Source organism: Oncorhynchus kisutch, linkage group LG27 (genome assembly GCF_002021735.2).
Source record: "Oncorhynchus kisutch isolate 150728-3 linkage group LG27, Okis_V2, whole genome shotgun sequence".
NCBI lineage: Eukaryota > Metazoa > Chordata > Actinopteri > Salmoniformes > Salmonidae > Oncorhynchus > Oncorhynchus kisutch.
The window spans coordinates 19859867-19881448 of NC_034200.2; the positions used below are offsets into that span (position 1 = coordinate 19859867).

The following is a 21582-nucleotide window of genomic DNA, read 5'->3' on the forward strand; positions in this document are numbered from 1 at the left end:
CCAGGATTCTTCCGATGGCATTGAGGAGTACACCTCATCAGTCATTGGCTTCATCAATAAGTGCATCGATGACGTCATCCCCATGGTGACTGTACGTGCATACCCCAACCAGAAGCCATGGATTACAGGCAACATCTGCACTGAGCTAAAGGCTAGAGCTGCCACTTTCAAGGAGAAGGACTCTAACCCGTAAGCTTATATGAAATCCCGCTATGCCCTCCGACGAACCATCAAACAGGCAAAGCATCAATACAGGACTAAGATCAAATCGTACTACACCGGCTCTGATGCTCGTCGGATGTGGCAGGGCTTGCAAACCATTACAGACTACAAAGGGAAGCACAGCCAAGAGCTGCCCAGTGACATGAGCCTACCAGACAAGTTAAACTACTTCTATGCTTGCTTCGATGGAAATAACACTGAAACATGCATGAGAGCACCAGCTGTTCCAGACGACTGTATGATAACACTCTCCGCAGCCGATGTGAGTAAGACCTTTAAACAGGTCAACATTTACAAGGCCAGATGGATTATCAGAACGTGTACTGCGAGCATGCGCTGACCAACTGGCAAGTGTCTTCACTGACATTTTCAACCTCTCCCTGTCCGAGTCTGTAATACCCACATGTTTTAAGCAGACCACCATAGTCCCTGTGCCAAAGAACACTAAGGTAACACCTAAATGACTACCGACCCATAGCACTCACATCTGCAGCCATGAAGTCACCATTATCCCAGAAACCTTAGACTCTCTCTATTTGCATACCGCCCTAACAGATCCACAGATGGTGCAATCTCTATTGCACTCCACACTGCCCTTTTCCAACTGGACAAAAGGAACACCTATGTGATAATTCAATACCAAGACTGCACGGCCAGGCACGACTTCAACACCATCATTAAGTTTGCCGATGACTCAAAAGTGGTGGTATGCCTGATTACCAACAACGATGTGACGGCCTATAGGAAGGAGGCCAGGACACCAACCTCTCCCTCAATGTGAGCAAGACAAAGGAGCTGATCGAGAACTACAGGAAAAGGCTGGCCGAACAGGCCCCCATTGACCTCGACAGGGCTGTAGTGTCGCAGGTCGAGAGTTTCAAGTTCCTTGGTGTCCACATCAACAATTAACTATCATGCTCCAACCACACAAAGACAGTCGTGAAGATGACACAAAAATATATTTTCCCCCTCAAGAGACTGCAAAGATTTGGCATGAGTCCCCAGATCCTCAAAATGTTCTACAGCTGCACCATCGAGAGCATCCCGACTGGTTGCATTACTGCCTGGTATGGCAACTGCTCTGCATCTGACCGTAATGCGCTACAGAGGGGAGTGCGTACGGCCCAGTACATGGGGACAAGCTTCCTGCCATCCAGGACCTATATACTAGGCTGTGTCAGAGGAAAGCCCAAAAAATTGTCAGAGACTCCAGTCACCCAAGTCATAGACTGCTCTCTCTACTATCACACGGCAAGCAGTACCTGAGCACTAAGTATAGGACCAAAAGACTCCTTAACAGCTTCTACCCCCAAGCCATAAGACTGCTGAACAATTAATCAAATGGCCACCTACATGTACAAATTACCTTGACTAACCTGTACCCCCGCACATTTACTCCATACCGGTATCCCCTGTATATAGTCTCATCATTGTTATTTTCTTGTTATTTTTTAATCTTTTTTTTCTTTAGTTTATTTGGTAAATATTTTCTTAACTCTTTCTTGAACTGCATTGTTGGTTATGGGCTTGTAAGTAAGCATTTCACGGAAAAGTCTAAACCTGTTGTATTCGCTTATGTGACAGTGTGATTTGATTTGTTGTAGTAGCTGGGATTTCACCTCATTGTAGGTCGCCCTCTTTTTTAGCAGTTCGCCACTACGATCTGGGTAGATGCTGATCCTATTCTCCGCATAGGTCAGAGCCCTGGATTCCACTGCAAGGCGAACAACTCACGGTTTGACTTCAAAACTGTGGATTTGTACAATCATAGAACAAGACCCATTTCATAGAGGACCCGTGTGGTGCGCAATATTTAATTAGCGGCAATGGGACCCAGCTTCTTCTGCCCAAACAGTTCAGAGAGAAGATTGCTCATGATGCTCATTAAGGAAGTTGGGTTGCCCGCATCCACTCCAGTTTCAAGTCCTATAACGCGTACATTGACTTTACCGGAATCATTTTCAAGTGATTCCGTTTTCTCTTTAGGAGATTGCTTTCCCCTTCTAGCTTAGCTCGCTCTGTTTCCAGGTCATGGATTCACACCTGTCACATTGGCCGCCTTCTCCAGACTTTCCACTTTAGTTGAATAGGCATTCAATTTAGAAGTGAGTGATTCATTCACCGGTTTTAATTTCAAGTCGAGGGCAGAGGTAATCTCCTCATGAACGATCTCTCTGAAAGTAGCAGCCAGCTCTTTGTGTTGTGTGGTGTTGAGAACCGCCATGTTGCCATGGTGAATTGCGGACAGACAGATTAAGCTATCTGCTGGAGTGAAATGGATCTGCACATTTTTTCTTGTCATACAATCAACATCCCACACCTTAATATGATGTTTGCAATTGACAATTTTAGAAAACACGTTTGTTAATTCTTAGTAATTTTGCAAAAGAAAGCGACGATAAGGCCACGCGATTCAACGCATTCCATTTTTCAAGGGGATGCTTCAGCACCCCAACTTCCTGTATTGTTACACCTATAGTTCTATTCAGCTTTTTCATGGACATGAATGCAACTTGACTACGGGTAGGTAAGATGTCAAATGTACAAGTCGTTAGTGTTACATTTAATTGTATTTCTTTGTGGTGCCCTTCTTTTACAGCATTCTTCTGAGGTCTTGTAGTCTCTTGTCCCGGGGGAATGGAACATGTGTGCAATGCTCACCATGTCCTTCAGGGCTGGGAATTGCCAGGGACCTCACGATACGATATTACGATATTTTCACAATACTTAGGTCCCGATACGATATATATTGTGATTCTCATGATTCTATATGTATTGTGATTCGATACTGCGATGATATTGCTATTTGATGCTCCAAACATGTTGCTCACTTTAGGTCTGCTGCAGAAACACATAAGCGAGCCATTATACAAAATAATTTTGATCAGTCATGGAAATAAAGGTGCTGAAAACATGTTGGCTTACTTTTTTAAAGAAAATGGAGAACATACTACAGGATCAAAAACACCAGAGTTAATGTCACGGTGCCCCAATGTTTTTTATATAATTTTTTTACTGACAACTGTTTGTTTAGTAAGCAACGACTGTTGATGGCCAGCTCCTACATTTAAGCTGTACTAGGGTTGATGATAATGGGATACAGACGGGGATGGCATTACTGAAGGGGGCTGTGGCTTACAGCTGGCACTTACATCCTCTTAACACACCCACCCACTGTGATGGGAGCCAGAGTGAAGTGAGCCAGACGTGGTGTAGAGCTGCTGCTCTTGCTGTGCTGCCTGTGAAATACCTAAGTCTGCGAGGTGCTGAGGGGGTCTGGAGCAGGGGTCACCGCTAATCACAGAGCAGAGCAGAACAGAGAGAGAGAGAGAGAGAGAGCGCGCAGTTAGAAGCAGGTGAGAGAGAGAGAGCAGATAGAAGCAGGGAAGAGAGAGAGAAGCAGGGAAGAGCGAGAGAGAGAGAGCAGATAGAAGCAGGGAAGAGAGAGAGAGAGCAGATAGAAGCAGGGAAAGAGAGAGAGCAGATAGAAGCAGGGAAAAAGAGAGCGCAGATAGAAGCAGGGAAGAGAGTGGAGCATGAGAGCTGATCTGTGAACATACTGGAGAACATACTTAAGTTTTTAGTCGGTAGTTGGAGCATAAAGACAGGATGGCTGTCCTGCGTCTGTGCAGTCTGCTGCTGCTGCTCATGGCTCCTGTTCATGGCCAATGGTGGAGTGTGCTCTGGGGGAATGCACAGGAGATGACCACACAGCCCCCCACCACCGACGTCCTCACCACCACCAAGGTATTTTGGACAATGGAAAGGACAGAGGTGGGCCAGGTGGGGACCCAGACAGAGGTGTACACTACTGCACCTGTTCAGGGTACACCTCTACAGAGCACACATGAGCCCGCAGGTGCTGGAACAACAGAGATCAAGCCCAAGGCTAAGAAAATACCTCTGAAAATGTGGAAGAGTCGTGGTGAGTTATTCTGTGCTGTGCAGGAGTCGAGGAACACCTGGAGTGTGCTGGGTGAAGTAGTTTTTTCAGTTTAATTTCCGTTTGGGATTCTGTCCAAAAAAGTAGTATTTTATGTTGTGTTTAAATAACAAACACTTCTGCTACTGGTTTCTACACTTGGCTTGCACGTTCAATGAAATAGAACCAATGCTCTGTGAGTTCTCAGTCATCGACTTAGCATAATGCTCTAAAAACTTCCCCTGAAAGAATCTAAAGACCCTGACAATGTGGCAGCTGTGGAGCTGTAGACTCATGGTGGTCCATTATTTTTTGTTAAAGTAGTCTCAAGCTGATACTTGTAGTGGGATCATGACAGGGATTCGGAAGTGTGTTCCCTCACAGCCTGCTCAAGATTACTGAGCGTGGCTAAGCATTTTTAACTTGTCTAATTGAGGCTGTGCATTGTTGAGGGGAGCAGGTTTCCTGCTAGCTCCTTGGTTTCCAAATTAAATCCCTATCACATGATATTAAAATAATAGGATTAGGGCCAGGAGCCTTCCTGGAACCTGAGGAAATTAGGGTCTGAGGAGTGTGAGAATTGTTTCAGAGCCTGGCTGGGCTGGATTGTGGGGTGAGAGAGAGTGGGGAATGGGGGACGGACGGATGGCTGAGGTATGGAAGGGAGGACTGATATCAAGAGGCTGGAGATGAGAGGAGCAATACAACTTTTTCAGAATTTAAATGGATGGTACACCGGTTATAGTGTTGCCTGACTAGAAAAATTCAGTACATAGACTCCAAGAAAATCACTGGACAAAGAGAACAAAGTTATGTCCACATTCTGCAAGCTCTCTCAGAATAAAATGTGTTGGTAACTTTTGTAGTAAACCATAAGTTTCATGAGGGCTCTCCTGTCTATTCCTCTGTCTGAGCTGTACTGTAGGTGTTACACTCTGACAGCTTCTCTCCACAATGTGCCTGTCCAAGGAGGATGTCGGTCTGTCGATCCAGCTTTGATTATAGCCGACCATCGACAGTAACTCACTCTCCCAGACATCCACTCAGTATGACAACCTATTTACAGAACTTTAGACAGTTCACACCATTCACCCGTACGTTATTTGCATTACTGTGTCGATATGCTAAAACAGGCAGGGTCCTCTTTGAGGACGTCAGATGTATGTTTGGATATATTCCTACCAAACTATTTTACGTGAACTTCTGATCGATCTTTCTCTGATCCCACTAATAGATTGGCTTGGTTGTGGAAGTCTGGGTTGTGTGACTCAGTCAGTGTTTGTGTGAGGATGCATGTTGTGGGAGGCATTTGTTCCGAACGGAGGATGTTCAAACACTATCACCCTCCTCCCTAATTGGCGTGTCTTTTCCCACTTTGCTAATTTGAGGAATTACAGACCCAATCAGAGACCATGTCTAGTCTGTGGGCAGAGAGGCCCACTGATGTGTAGATGAGGGTTAATACTTGACCAAACTGAGGTGAAACCAATGGCCAAGAGGTTACCAAGGTGGAATGTTGGGGTCATAGTGTTCGCCAAGGGAGATGAACAGCGTGTGGGGGGGAATGGAGAGAATGTGATCTACCGGTATCTTTCTCTGCTAAGCCCTCTCTCTATACGCCACGATGATAGGCCCCTCAACCCCAATTGAAGGCTTTACGGAAAGTGTCTGTAGGTTATGTTGGGGAGCATTATGGTCTGGACAGGGGGGGGGAATGAGTGCAATGAGCCATAGGTGAACTTTTGACTCTTTAAGGGGTCGTTAGGCTCAGTGATGAGGATAGATGGATTTGGGAGACCCTGGCCACATCGGTTATGGTAGAATGAGATATTATTCCTATACTGTGCTTGCACTCTTTGGTATGGTTTCCTGGACACAGGTTAAGCCTAGACCTGTACTACCCACATTACAAATTTGTATAGTAGTCACTGTAGGGTTTTTGCAGAATTTAGTGTTTTTGCAGACTAAAGTTTGCAAAAACACTACAGTTTATTCACTGTAGTGTTTACCGTTAACTACAGTTAAAATACTGCAGTAAAAGAAAACTACAGTATATAGTTTGAAGTATACTGTAGTATTTCTTCAGACTGCACTATACTGTAGTATTTACTGTAGTGTTTTTGTTTTATTATCACATAGAAGTGGAGGCTTTCTCCTTCAGGACACCCACTGGAGAAATACTGAAAGAGCACATTTGCCATAACCTGTAGGTAGGTAGGTAGGTAGAACTGGGATCTGAACAGATGGTTCAGTACTTCGGCTCTTTTCTATAACCTGTAGGGAACACAATATAATATATATTATTATAATATGGTCTATACTTGGCATATAGGTTTCTCACCGGTGGGTGGCTCAAATTGTGTTATGAGGGAGGGGAATGGGCAGGGTATAGTTATTTCTATTGTAATTAGTGTTTTTGTGGATTGAAGTATTCTGTAGTATTTACTGTAGTGTTTTTGCAGAATGTAGTATTTTCTGTAGTATTTTATTATCTTTGACATAGAAGTGGAGGCTTTCTCCTTCACGAAACCTACAGGAGAAATACTAAGAGCACATTTTCCATAACCTGTAAGTAGGTAGGGAACACAATATATGGTCTATACTTGGCATGTAGGTTTCTCACTTATGGGTGGCACAAATTGTGATATGGGGGAGGGGAATGCAAATGAAATACTGTAGTATTTACTATAGTTTAAAAAGTTGTGTTTTTGTGGACTGTAGTGTTTTTGCAGACATTACTGTAGTATTTACTAGTTATTTTTGTGGCTAATACTGTAGTATTTACTATGGCATTCTACAACATTTTATAGTCTGTACTACACATGATCGAGGTGTAAAAAACATGTTCAATTTAGAATTTCCATTGGAAGTGCTTTTTAGCCCAGGACTAGGCTTAATCTGCGTCTGGAAAAGCCTACCTTTTGTGTTCAGTGCATACAACCATGCAATAGTGATTGTGATGATGCCCAGGGACTGATCACGGTCAGGTGACAGCAAATACATACATGTATGATATTGTCTGCTAATTGACACTGGAGGAGGAGTTCCATAAAGGTTCCAGTGACTGAGGTTCTGACTGCAGTGGTGAAGTTACGTAACCTGATGACGTAGAGTATGGTGAGACATCTTGATGAGAGCATTGGATGTTATTGTGATTGAGTTATGCTGATAATGGAAATGGTACTGATAACTATAGTAATACTGAGCCATCTATTATATTTACATGTTAGTCATTTAGCAGACGCTCTTATTCTGAGTAACTTACAGGAGAAATTAGTGTTAAGTGCCTTGCTCAACGACCCATCAACAGATTTTTCAGTCGGCTCGGGGACTTGAACCAGAGACCTTTTGGTCACTGGCACAACGCAAACCAGCGACCATTCGGTTACTGTCCCAATGCTCTTAACTGCTAGGCTAACTGCCACAGAGTTTTCTATACAGCTATAGGCTCATACACGTGATTCTGTTCATTGTGTTTTGATTTCAAGATTCTGTTGCGTTTCCTCCTGCTTACAGAGCTTGGCTCTACAGGCCACCTAGACCTGACTGAGTTGATCGGAGTGCCGCTCCCTCCCTCTGTCTCGTGTATCACCGGCTACGAGGGCTTCCGGACGGCCTACAACTTCGGTCCTGGCGCCAACATCGGACGCCTCACCAAGACCTTCATGCCCGACCCTTTCTTCAGGGACTTTGCCATCATCGTCACCATCAGGCCCAGCAGCAACCAGGGAGGGGTGCTGTTCGCCATCACTGATGCCCAGCAGAGGGTGGTGCAGCTGGGGCTGGCGCTGACAGCCGTGGAGGATCAGACTCAGAGGATTCAGCTGTACTACACCGAGGGGGGCCAGGAGTCCTCACACAGCCAGCAGTTGGTGTCTTTCAAGGTGCCTGATATGACCAAAAAGTGGACAATATTCACTCTGTCAGTGCAGGACCAGGAAGTGTGCCTCTATATGAACTGTGATGACTTCCAAGCAGAGACCTTCCACAGGAGCAGCCGCCAGCTCAGCTTTGAGCCCAGCTCAGGCATCTTTGTGGGCAACGCTGGAGGGACTGGCCTGGAGAGGTTTGTGGTAAGTCGGTGGTTGCTTCTGATCATTTTACAGTACCATGTCACTGAGTTTGTGTGCTGGGTTTGGGTGGGTTGGGCTCTCTTGCTCTCTCTCTCTCTGTCTGTGTTTAATTCTTTGCACAAATGACTTGCACTGTGTGGATTGTGAGTCCTACTCTGTTTGCCCAGTCTGTGTTAGCGTGAACATTACTCAATTAACATGATAAAAGACTCAATGGTCATCTGTGTTGAATTAGTCTTAACTGCTGCACTAAAAGCTCCACAGCTGGGACATCTTCCCATTCGCTGTGCACCACTTGTCTAGCATACAATATCGGATTTTAAACAAGAATGTTTAGCTGTATCATATACAGTGATTCATGTATGAATGTGCTCGGTCATGGATTATAGTCACTTGATCACAGTTTCTCAGAATCAGCTCCTGAAATTTGACAGCCATTGATAGTCTGTGTCCTGATGGGAGGTCCTGGCAGTTTCTCAGAGAGGAAGGGAGAGATCAACTTTGTTTAATAAACAGACCCGTGGTCAGCTCTGCTCCTCACATTGATGTGTCCTGTGATGTCTGTTCCAGTTTTTTGCTTCTCTGAGAAGAGAAACGGAGGAATTAAGGGGGTGATAGTCGTGTCTGGTCTGGTCTAGTCAAAACAACATCTCCCAGCTATCAAACATTGGCTGTCATCTAGTGTAGTTAGAGTGAGACCATTGAAATATGTTATACTATCTAGGAAGAGAGAACTATTCAGCTGGTTCAATATAACCAATGAAAATATTCCTATTAATAATGTTGTTGGGTGTCAGAGCAAGAGCAAAACTTCCCCTAAAGCCCGCTTCTATTAGGTCAAACACTGAGCTATTTACTTTATGTTTGTATTCTTCTCTTTTATTATTTCTTATTGTTGTTGCATTGTTGAAAAGGAACCTGCAAGTGAGCATTTCTTTTTGGGCGGTGTACACCGTTTGTACCCTGTACATGATATGACTAATAACTCTATGATGAAGTGAATGGGACTTTCTCCATGCCCCTAAATGAACCATCCAGCAACGTGTTTTATTAGTATGCTGCTGTGCCTTGAGAGTTCTGGTGTGTGTTTGGGAAAGTGGTTTCCATGGTGACAGCAGCAAAGTGGCCAGCTTTACCTTTTGTTGTTGTGAGACAATTTGGTGCTGGACTGGCGAGGGGCCTGAGAGGCAGAAGGGCCAGGGGCCTCAGTGCAGAAGGGCCAGGGAGGGGTGAGAGGGGAGAGAGAGGTAGAGGAGGAGGTAGAGAAGGCGGTAGAATAAGGGGGTCCCACAGAGCCAAAAGAACACTGTGGTCTGTCATGCTGGGCAAAACTCTGTGTGAAGAGATAGCTCTGGCCCATCAAAACCAGCCAGGACAATAAAGCTACGAGTTTTGTTCTGATGCAGCCTTGATTCATTTCACTCTCTCTCTTTGGTCTTGTGTTCTGGCGGTCTTTGTCTCTCTATGCAATATTGTGTCTTGTGATTTTACAGCAGTAAATGTCATAGGTTGCTGTGTTCCATACTGACTGACTGTGGGGCCAGTATTTTACATCCCACTGATCCCAGATCAGAATCTCTCTCTAAGTTAGCTATAGCAGCACAATAACTCCTTATTATACATCACATATCTCTTTCTCTACTTCTGTACAGGGCTCTATCCAGCAGCTGGTGATCAAATCAGACCCCAGGGCTGCAGAGGAGCAGTGTGAGGAAGATGATCCCTATGTGAGTGTTTACACACCACAGCCTGACAATACACATTCAGTTCTATTGATATGTATGTCTCCATAGCCTTGAGCTCCTGACATTCTAGAGGCCTCACCAGCACAAATGATTGACTAACGTGTTGAGCGTTTGACTGGCAGGATTTTTATCCATGGCTTGACATTGCATAAAGATGGCTCCCCATAGTGTTCAAAATAGGGAATACTGGTTGATTTTCACTTTAACTGGCTCTCACGCACATCCATAGCTGCCACTACTCTTGCCTTTCTTCGCCTATATTACGTGAATTAAGAGTTCTCTCTAGTGGTTAGTTAGGGAAATTCTACTTCTAGGTCACTGGTGTCAATATCGTGTTTAGATGGGTGGTGATGTCTTCTGTATTCCAGGCTTCTGGGGATGGGAGTGGGGCCGAAACGATGAATGACATGAAACGAAGAAAGGAAACAGCAAGGGTGAGCATGGGGTGAGAGAGATTGTGTTCAGTGAGAGGCTGTCAACGGACACTGGTTGAGCAGAGGTGAGAGAAAACATCCACCCGCTCAACTAAGATTGGCTTGGACAAGGAACGTCGCTGACTGAGCAACACTTTGACGTGCAGTGGAGCATCTGTCTGTTTTATCAGTTTCAATTTGTACTGGTACAAAACACAAGTACCTAATAGTGAACACTTGGGGCACATATTCCAGTAGACGGATTCAGTTCCTCTCTCCCCAGTTACTAGCCTGCTAACATTGTTGCACTCGCTAAGTCTAGGAGTCCTAAGCCTTGTTACATGTCTGTAGCCTGAATGAATGTGTGCATTTGTGAGAAATCAGCATTTGAGGACTGTGTTGAATGCACATCACTGCATGGAAAGACACATTTACAGCCCTGCACACATCCAGTATATCGCCGATAACGGACCCCTTGTGTGAGGGCGTGCATATATCTGGAAACGGTTCAGTAAATCCCCTAAAAACGGCCACACAATCATCTCCGCCCAAGTCTCACCCATAAGTATCAGTAAATAACCGTGTACTTGTTTAAGGCTGTGCTTATTCGCCACAATGAATGCTAATCAGTAGTGGCTGTATGTCACTGGAATATTAGAAACACATTTATTCAATTAGTGAATGTATTATCACCACACCTCAGGGTTCCTACACTTTTTTTTCCACTATCAAGGTATTCCCTACATCGCAGTTCCTTGAATAAAACACAAATCCACTTAAATCACATCTTGAAGGACATTCATTTATTTCAGCAGAGAGAAGACTAGTCTCTGCATTTAGGCTAAGCAGGGCCTGAAACTAAAGCAACCACCGTGGAGGAATCTTGCCAGTACTCTGCTTGATTTTTATATTTATTTGACTTTCATTCATCTTTGCATTACAATTGTGGTGCTTACATTTGTGTGTAAACAGGTAAGCACCAGATTAAGGAAATATGAACGAGCCTATTCAAAATTCAAGGATAAACTAAATAAATCAGATACAGTACTGAGGGTCATCCAGCTTCACCCAGGGCGAGCATACATTGTGGTTACTGTAGGGCTATAGTGTTGAGGGTAGAAGACCAGATGCTCTCGGACTATGAGAGAAAACAGTCAGATGAAGAAAACACTGCTACTCCAGCTGCTCTCTCTGGAATGATCCATGTCTCCTTCAGGGCCAAAAAGTCAAGGGACTGAAGGGCAGCAGCTTACATCATATATTTATTTGTAGTAATTGGGGTCAGATTGTGGGATGTTTAAGGGTAGAGTGACATGACATTCTGGGACAAGTACAGTGTGTTACAAGGCTAGTGGTGGGAGGATGAAAGCGAATGTAGCATACACATGGCCAGAATCTGGAGCACCCCCGGAATGGAAGAGAAACAGACGCTGTATCTGTGTTTGCTTCCTATTGACAAGGATGTGGTGGTTGGCCACATTTTCCTTATAAACAACCACTGCTACCAGTAGACATAACAGACACATCAAAGGCCAGTACAAATTCTTAATATGGGGAGAACATTAGTGTTAGGCCATAAACAAACACACTATCCAGGATATACTTCCACACTCCCTTCCCACAGGGGGCAGCAGCAACCTTGTCCAAATGCTGAGCCTGGTTGATAAGCACACCAAGTGCTGCCAATTAAGGTGATCGTCAGTCAGTCTCCCACGGGGAAAGCCGTGAGGTTGCTGGGTTTGTTTGGTGGCCATGCTGTCTTTAGTTTGGGCTTTGGTATTTTTCCTTTTTGTACGTATTTCTGTTTCGTCACCATCTGAACAAATTATAATCCGCTTGGACTGGCCAACACGAAGCTGGCCCTGAACTCGGTAGGTTGCGGTCTCCTGGGCACATGCACTGCATGAAAAGCAGAGATTCTGGGTGAAATCAGATCTGCTATATTCCTGTGAAATTTGAGGTGCATGGTCGTGGGTGGGAATTTCCTATGCATTCTTGCACACTCCCATGCATCCCTAAACATTTGCGTGATACGGGAATTTCTGGGATAGTAAATTCCTGGACATTTTCAGAGTGTGCATGTCAGGAAAATGTTCAACAGCTGTAGGTGTGTGACTCCCTATTTTGTCATGTGGTGGAAGAGAAGCCAACTCTGTCTGCATATTTATACTGTTTTCAGGTTTGTAACATTTATAAACATGATTTATTTTTCAAAATCTAGAGCTTGTTATAAATTGTGAGTTGTCTGTTCATTGATGTATAATTTAAGTGTTTTTGAGTGAAAAGTGAGTGCGCTACTTTTCCGAGTCTATATAACCAGCTTATCAGGCTCTATCTCCGCATGCTTCATTCTATACCTAGAGGTCTCTTATGTCCAGGAGTGATAAGTATATATTTAGTCTATATCTGTTGTGGTCTAGTACTGTCTTTTTGCTAGCTACGGCCATCTTTTAAGTGCTGTCTGTCTTCCCAGTAGCCTATTTGGTGTGTGAACTCCTGACTGCTCATAATTTGCAAATAGTTGTTGACACATCAATCAGGATCAATGGGCAGGGCGATTTGTTTTGGTAATCAGTGGCTGTTTTTCTCCCTCCAGCCAGAGGACATGCTGAGCGGGCCTGTGCGAGCCCCGCCCACAGAGTCTCCGGAGGTGGAGCTAGATGAGTACTCAGGACACCTGACCCCCACAGAGGAGGCCCATCAGGAGATGCATCTCAGAGGTGGGGAAGGCAGGTTCACCATGCACTTATCCTATCATCTTATGGCAGTCCAGGGAAATAACTGATGAGCTCTTGATTTAACTCGTCCGGTGACTATGTCAACTGTTATTGGATTTTCTCTTTGCATTGATCAATCGTATCTGTCGTTCACTGGTTGATATCGTTGGTTGAATACATCATATATCGCTACCTGGTTAACATTATTGAAGCCTCATTGGTTAATCCTATTGGTGTCTCTTGTTCCTCTCTCAGGACCCCACCAGACAGAGGAGCCAGAGATGTCAGGGGATGTAAGTAATAGCTCAGATGTTACGTGCCTCAAAACCTGATGTCCCTTAAATGCTTAATTAATGATTCAGTATTTAATACATCTTCTTATACAACATTCTCCTCTTTGTGCTGATCATCAGGGTGGACCTCTTAGCCACAGACTGAAAGGAGAGCGAGGAGAGCCTGGGCCTATAGGTCCTGCTGGTCCCCGTGGCCCCCCTGGACCCCCCACTCTCTCTGAGGGTAGAAGGTCTGGGCACCGCCAGCCAGGACCCAGGGGCCCTCTGGGGCCTTCAGGGCCAACAGGGGCCCCTGGGGTGCCAGGGAAGGAAGGACAGCAGGTGAGCTTTATGTCATTATAATCTTCCATTACTCTGTGATCGTAGTACATGTTTGATTATGTTTTCTATTACCTTCACTTGACAAGACTGAAAAGATAAATCAAAGGAGTGTTCAATTTTTTTTAGGGAAGCAAGGGTGAAGATGGAGATCCAGTGAGTAAATCTGGTCTTGTGTCAAATTTGTACTGTTCTGTCATGGTCATACATAAATACTGTATGTCAGAATCTATGGCAATACCCACAGGGACAGAGAGGACCTCAAGGTTTCCCAGGTTTGGCAGGGGAGGTTGGAGTCAAAGGAGACAAGGTACAGTAATAAAAGGTGTTAGAAGGAAAAATGTATATTCAATGTGTGTGAGATAGGCAGTTAGTCGTACACTTTGTTCTCTTCTGTGCAGGGGGACCCAGGAGCAGGACTACCAGGGCCTCCAGGCCCCCCTGGACCTCCCGGACCCCTCAGATCACACAGTGTGCCAGTGGGTAGCATCCTGAAAACATTGGGTTGAACTGGGGATCAAGTGGGGATTCGTCTTTAACTGCCTGTTTTCTGTTGCATTGCAGTATGGAGAGGATGCACTCGGCTCTGGTTCTGGAGACCTTGACAATACAGAATTGATCAGAGTAAGAACGTTCATTCTGCTGTCAGCCTATCTGTTATGTTTTTCTCTAATACAATGTCTCTAGGAGGAGTATTTTAGCCACATACTGCCAGCCTGATCTCGCAAGATTTCATTTAAAAAAATCATCACATCACTATAGGTTTCGCTACAGTAAGAGGCTACAAGTGTTCATCTCTCAATGTTAAACATGTGCTATGGCATCCCATATCCAACAGGTGGTGTTGTTTCATCTGATCACCTACTGTATAGTTGAGACCAATCCACTATAGTGATGTGATCATTTAATGATTTTCTCCTAGGGTCCTCCTGGCCCTCCAGGTCAACCTGGCCCCCCAGGACCCACCAGCCCCTTCAATGCCTCGGAAGGCCTGTTCACTGGACACCCAGGTCCTCCTGGCAGATATGGCCTTGTTGGGAAACCTGGACCTCCGGTGAGTTGTCTATCTCATGTTCTCCCTAATATCCATTATTGATGTTTCCACCTGTTACCACTCATTTTCAACTGTTATTGATGTTCCCACCCTTATTTTGTATTGTAAATGTTATTTTATATTCTTCTGTATGTGTATGCATTGTAGTTGACAGTGGTTTCCTCTCCACTCTCTGTTGTTATTGACCTGGTTGTCCCTGGCCTTTATTGTTTCAGGTGAATGAGGATTGGTTTAGTGGTTCTGGCTTGGGCTCTGGGTTTGACTCTGAGTTTGGCTCAGGGTTGTTCGGCTCTGGGCTTGGTTCTGGCGAGGTATTTGCCTGGTTCCTTCACTGAACCAGTAGGCTTGAAAAGGCAGACTGTTCTCTCCAACCATGTTTTCTAACAGCCTGCGCCATTTCACTTACTGTACATGGGATGAGTGTGTGTGTGTCTTTGTGTGTGTTTCACTGGCATACCACACAAGGTTGGGGGCCCCACTAGCTCTTTGGGCCTCTTGTGCGGGGGGGGGGGGGGGGGGGGGGGGGGGGGTGTAGACAGTGTAGACATCAAAACTATGAAAAACCACATATGGAACCATGCAGTAACCAAAAAAGTGTTTTTATATTTGAGATTCTTAAAAGTAGCCACCCTTTGCCTTGATGAAAACCTTACACACTCTTGAAATTCTCTCAACCAGCTTCATGAGGTAGTCACCTGGAATGTATTTCAATTAACAGGTGTGCCTTGTTGAAAGTTAATTTGTGGAATTTCTTTCCTCCTTAATGCGTTTGAGCCAATCAGTGTGTTGTCACATGGTAGGGGTGGTATACAGAAGATAGCATTATTTGGTAAAAGACCAAGTCCTTATTATGGCAAGAACAGCTCAAATTAGCAAAGAGAAACAACAGTCCATCAAAACTTTAAGACATGAAGGTCAGTTAAACCGGAAACTTTGAAAGTTTCTTCAAGTGCAGTCGCTAAAACCATCAAGCGCTATGATGAAACTGGCTCTCATGAGGACCGCCAAAATGTGTAAAATAGACAGAAATTAGCTTTAAAAATTCTAAATTCTCTCACCCTCATTGCAAAATGTGTAGAATATCATGAAATGAGCTATAAAACTAAAATGTTTTCTCTCTGCCCCATGGCAATAATATGTGTAGAATTGCAAGGAATTAGCTTTAAAACAGCATCATTTCCCTCAACCCCATGACAAAATGTGTAGAATAGCATGAGATTAGCTATACAACTGCAAAATGTTTCTCTTTGCCCATGGCAAAATATGTAGAACCCCCCCCCCCCCAAAAAAAACTTCTAACAGGGGGGGGCCTTGCTCAGACCTTGTGGAGGCCCCACGAAACTGCGGTACGCCACTCCTGTGTGTGTGCGCACATGTGCCTCTGCTTTGAATTGTTTACCCATCTATGAAACCATCATGGGGTCTATGCTCATTCCCAATCCTCTCATTTAGCGGGAAACAACCCAGGTTTGACTTTAACGGCCTTGATGGACATTAAGCTTGAGCTATGTGCTTCATAGATCAAACATGGTCAAGCTACTGTACATTGGAGAGAACCTGCCTTTTTATATAAGTCTGTTGCCTGCGTGCTTTCACTAACTGCATTTATGGAGCTTGCCCTTTATTTTTTACAGTCAATGAGCCATGTTGTTCCTTCAATGTGGCAAAAGGGACAATGGTGGCACAGGCTGGCAATGATTTATATTTAAAAAAATGTACAACTATGTAGACAGAGGATTGTTATATTTTATGTTGGAAAGTAACTAATTCTGAGGGATTCAATAAAGTTACAAAATAATCAATAATTACTATGTCGAGAAGCCTTTTAAATGAATTTTTGAACGTTATCTTTGCAACAGTATCTATGGTTGCTACTATCACTCGAAGGAAAGCAACACAGTCTTGGTCATGGTTGACTAGTCACTTGTGGGACCTGTTTGTGCATGAAATTCAGAGAGCGGCGGTTGTGACATCACATCTCTCTGCTGTTGATTTCAGGGTCAACCTGGTCTGGATGGGGATGTTGGGCCGACGGGGCCTAAAGGTCTGAAGGTAAGATGATAGTTACTCTGGAGGCTATTGTCGGCATTTGATCCCCTAAGCTGATTTGATCCCCTATAACCAATTCCATTGCAAATGTTTACATTAACCGATCTCTCTTCCTCACATAGGGTGAACAAGGACGAGTTGGACCGAAGGTATTTCTAACCATCTGATAACTCAGTTATCAGTTATAAAATGCATTAATCAAACAATGAGAACTAAGTTCCTAATCATGCTGCTGACACGCAGTAACAAGGACTTTATTGTAAAGTCAAAACTATACCATGTTCTTCATAGTCAGTTTAATGGGCCTATTCTTCCCTGCAGGGTGAACCGGGTGACCAAGGGTTGGCAGGAGCTACAGGGCTGAGGGGACCAGAGGGGAAGAGGGGTGACACTGGCCCTCGGGGGCTGCCTGGCCCCCCCGGACCCCCAGGAGCAGGATTGTTTCTCGAGGTGCTGTTTTGTTGATTTTACTGTTGAGTCAGTTTCCTATCATACGGTTGACTTGTTTTGTCTCTATTGATTCTGAATGCAACAATGTTGTGTGTTTGTGCTTGCAGGATATGGAGGGGTCTGGGAAGAAGGACATGCTCCTTGGAGTAGGACTCAAAGGCCCTCAGGTGAGTGAGAGTGGTGTATGTGTGTGTCTCCTGTAGTTTTGAAGTACTTGTAAATGGTCTTTCTCCTTAAGTTTTCATGAGAATAACTGTTATTATCTACTCTCTTCTATAGGGACCTCCTGGTCTTCCTGGCTCTGCAGGACCAAAGGTAAGATTACAGACATGACATTTTCCACTTGAACATTTCCGACTTGATTTGCCCTAACTTAAAATGGGACATTTTCAGCTTCCAGGAATTGTGTACAAATCCTTGCAACATGGGGCCATGCTGAAACATGAGGTGATGGCAGCGGATGAATGGCACGACAATGTGCCTCAGGATCTTGTCAGGGTATCCCTGTGCATTCAGATTACCATCAACAAAATGCAATTGTGTTCGTTGTCCATTGCGTTATGCTTGCCCATACCATAACCCCATTGCCACCATGGGGCACTCTGTTCACAATCTTGACATCAGCAAACCGCTCGCCAACACGACGCAAAACACGCCATCTGACATCTGCCCGGTACAGTTGAAACTGGGATTCATCTGTGAAAACCACACTTCTCCAATGTGCCAGTGGCTATTGAAGGGGAGCATTTGCCCACTGAAGTTGGTTACGACACAGAACTGGTCAAGAATCTGGTGAGCACACAGATGAGCTTCCCTGAGATGGTTTCTGACTGTTTGTGCAGAAATTCTTCAGTTGTGAAACCCACAATTTCATCAGCCTTCCGGATGGCTGGTCTCAGACAACCCGCAGGTGAAGAAGCCGGATGTGGAGGTCCTGGGCTAAAGTGGTTACATGTGGTCTGCGGTTGTGAGGCCAAATTCTCTAAAATTACATTAGAGGTGGCATATTGTAGAGAAATTAACATTAAATTCTCTGGCAACAGCTCTGGTGTACATTCCTGCAGTCATTATGCCAATTGCACGCTCCCTCAAAACTTGAGACATCTGTGGCATTGTGTTACGTGACAAAACTGCACATTTTAGAGTGCCTTTTATTGTCCCAACACAAGGTGCACCTGTGTAATGATCATGCTGTTTAATCAACTTCTTGATATGCCACACCTATCAGGTGGATGGATTATCTTGACAAAGGAGAAAAGCTCACTCAGGGATGTAAACAGATTTGAGAGAAATAAGCTTTTTATGCACATGGACAATTTCTAAGATTTCAGCTCATGAAACATGGGATCAACACTTTATATTTTTGTTCAGTGTTGGTTCACATGGAAATCTGATGTTGTATATCCTGTTTGTTTTCTACAGGGTGAAGATGGGAAGGACGGGGCTCCTGGGTTGTCAGTGAAGGTTGGTTGCATCTATTTTTTTTATTTTTTTATTTATTTCACCTTTATTTAACCAGGTAGGCTAGTTGAGAACAAGTTCTCATTTGCAACTGCGACCTGGCCAAGATAAAGCATAGCAGTGTGAGCAGACAACAAAGAGTTACACATGGAGTAAACAATTAACAAGTCAATAACACAGTAGAAACCAAAAGGGGAGTCTATATACAATGTGTGCAAAAGGCATGAGGAGGTAGGCAAATAATTACAATTTTGCAGATTAACACTGGAGTGATGAATGATCAGATGGTCATGTAGAGGTAGAGATATTGGTGTGCAAAAGAGCAGAAAAGTAAATAAATAAAAACAGTAAGGGGATGAGGTAGGTGAAAAAGGGTGGGCTATTTACCAATAGACTATGTACAGCTGCAGCGATCGGTAAGCTGCTCAGATAGCTGATGTTTGAAGTTGGTGAGGGAGATAAAAGTCTCCAACTTCAGCGATTTTTGCAATTCGTTCCAGTCACAGGCAGCAGAGTACTGGAACGAAAGGCGGCCAAATGAGGTGTTGGCTTTAGGGATGATCAGTGAGATACACCTGCTGGAGCGCGTGCTACGGATGGGTGTTGCCATCGTGACCAGTGAGCTGAGATAAGGCGGAGCTTTACCTAGCATGGACTTGTAGATGACCTGGAGCCAGTGGGTCTGGCGACGAATATGTAGCGAGGGCCAGCCGACTAGAGCGTACAAGTCGCAGTGGTGGGTGGTATAAGGTGCTTTAGTGACGAAACGGATGGCACTGTGATAGACTGCATCCAGTTTGCTGAGTAGAGTGTTGGAAGCCATTTTGTAGATGACATCGCCGAAGTCGAGGATCGGTAGGATAGTCAGTTTTACTAGGGTAAGCTTGGCGGCGTGAGTGAAGGAGGCTTTGTTGCGGAATAGAAAGCCGACTCTTGATTTGATTTTCGATTGGAGATGTTTGATATGAGTCTGGAAGGAGAGTTTGCAGTCTAGCCAGACACCTAGGTACTTATAGACGTCCACATATTCTAGGTCGGAACCATCCAGGGTGGTGATGCTAGTCGGGCATGCGGGTGCAGGCAGCGACCGGTTGAAAAGCATGCATTTGGTTTTACTAGCGTTTAAGAGCAGTTGGAGGCCACGGAAGGAGTGTTGTATGGCATTGAAGCTTGTTTGGAGGTTAGATAGCACAGTGTCCAAAGACGGGCCGAAGGTATATAGAATGGTGTCGTCTGCGTAGAGGTGGATCAGGGAATCGCCCGCAGCAAGAGCAACATCATTGATATACACAGAGAAAAGAGTCGGCCCGAGAATTGAACCCTGTGGCACCCCCATAGAGACTGCCAGAGGACCAGACAGCATGCCCTCCGATTTGACGCACTGAACTCTGTCTGCAAAGTAATTGGTGAACCAGGCAAGGCAGTCATCCGAAAAACCGAGGCTCCTGAGTCTGCCGATAAGAATATGGTGATTGACAGAGTCGAAAGCCTTGGCAAGGTCGATGAAGACGGCTGCACAGTACTGTCTTTTATCGATGGCGGTTATGATATCGTTGAGTACCTTGAGTGTGGCTGAGGTGCACCCATGACCGGCTCGGAAACCAGATTGCACAGCGGAGAAGGTGCGGTGGGATTCGAGATGGTCAGTGACCTGTTTGTTGACTTGGCTTTCGAAGACCTTAGATAGGCAGGGCAGGATGGATATAGGTCTGTAACAGTTTGGGTCCAGGATGTCTCCCCCTTTGAAGAGGGGGATGACTGCGGCAGCTTTCCAATCCTTGGGGATCTCAGACGATATGAAAGAGAGGTTGAACAGGCTGGTAATAGGGGTTGCGACAATGGTGGCAGATAGTTTCAGAAATAGAGGGTCCAGATTGTCAAGCCCAGCTGATTTGTACGGGTCCAGGTTTTGCAGCTCTTTCAGAACATCTGCTATCTGGATTTGGTTAAAGGAGAACCTGGAGAGGCTTGGGCGAGGAGCTGCGGGGGGGGCGGAGCTGTTGGCCGAGGTTGAAGTAGCCAGGCGGAAGGCATGGCCAGCCGTTGAGAAATGCTTATTGAAGTTTTCGATAATCATGGATTTATCAGTGGTGACGGTGTTACCTAGCCTCAGTGCAGTGGGCAGCTGGGAGGAGGTGCTCTTGTTCTCCATGGACTTCACGGTGTCCCAGAACTTTTTGGAGTTGGAGCTACAGGATGCAAACTTCTGCCTGAAGAAGCTGGCCTTAGCTTTCCTGACTGACTGCGTGTATTGGTTCCGGACTTCCCTGAACAGTTGCATATCACGGGGACTATTCGATGCTATTGCAGTCCGCCACAGGATGTTTTTGTGCTGGTCGAGGGCAGTCAGGTCTGGGGTGAACCAAGGGCTGTATCTGTTCTTAGTTCTGCATTTTTTGAACGGAGCATGCTTATCTAAAATGGTGAGGAAGTTACTTTTAAAGAATGACCAGGCATCCTCAACTGACGGGATGAGGTCAATGTCCTTCCAGGATACCCGGGCCAGGTCGATTAGAAAGGCCTGCTCACAGAAGTGTTTTAGGGAGCGTTTGACAGTGATGAGGGGTGGTCGTTTGACTGCGGCTCCGTAGCGGATACAGGCAATGAGGCAGTGATCGCTGAGATCCTGGTTGAAGACAGCGGAGGTGTATTTGGAGGGCCAGTTGGTCAGGATGACGTCTATGAGGGTGCCCTTGTTTACAGAGTTAGGGTTGTACCTGGTGGGTTCCTTGATGATTTGTGTGAGATTGAGGGCATCTAGCTTAGATTGTAGGACTGGCGAGGTGTTAAGCATATCCCAGTTTAGGTCACCTAACAGAACAAACTCTGAAGCTAGATGGGGGGCGATCAATTCACAAATGGTGT

General features: G+C 45.1%; 1 protein-coding gene across 4 annotated transcripts in view; it reads left to right on the forward strand.

Annotated features, from left to right (window-relative positions):
- The window catches only part of LOC109871580 (collagen alpha-1(XVIII) chain), a 59708-nt gene that overhangs the window by 20682 nt on the left and 17444 nt on the right, over positions 1-21582 (forward strand). For 2 of the 4 annotated variants that reach the window (XM_020462481.2, XM_031806816.1), the window contains exons 1-18: positions 3669-4147; positions 7661-8217; positions 9870-9944; positions 10331-10396; positions 12972-13095; positions 13348-13385; positions 13506-13706; positions 13833-13859; positions 13951-14013; positions 14105-14182; positions 14268-14327; positions 14626-14757; positions 16756-16809; positions 16929-16955; positions 17128-17256; positions 17364-17423; positions 17536-17571; positions 18679-18720. In XM_020462481.2, the coding sequence (XP_020318070.1) occupies positions 3832-4147; positions 7661-8217; positions 9870-9944; positions 10331-10396; positions 12972-13095; positions 13348-13385; positions 13506-13706; positions 13833-13859; positions 13951-14013; positions 14105-14182; positions 14268-14327; positions 14626-14757; positions 16756-16809; positions 16929-16955; positions 17128-17256; positions 17364-17423; positions 17536-17571; positions 18679-18720 (2085 nt within the window). In that variant the 5' untranslated portion in view covers positions 3669-3831. Of the gene's footprint in view, positions 1-3668; positions 4148-7660; positions 8218-9869; positions 9945-10330; positions 10397-12971; positions 13096-13347; positions 13386-13505; positions 13707-13832; positions 13860-13950; positions 14014-14104; positions 14183-14267; positions 14328-14625; positions 14758-16755; positions 16810-16928; positions 16956-17127; positions 17257-17363; positions 17424-17535; positions 17572-18678; positions 18721-21582 lie in introns of those variants that run through there. The other 2 variants (XM_031806818.1, XM_031806817.1) reach the window with 2 other exon arrangements.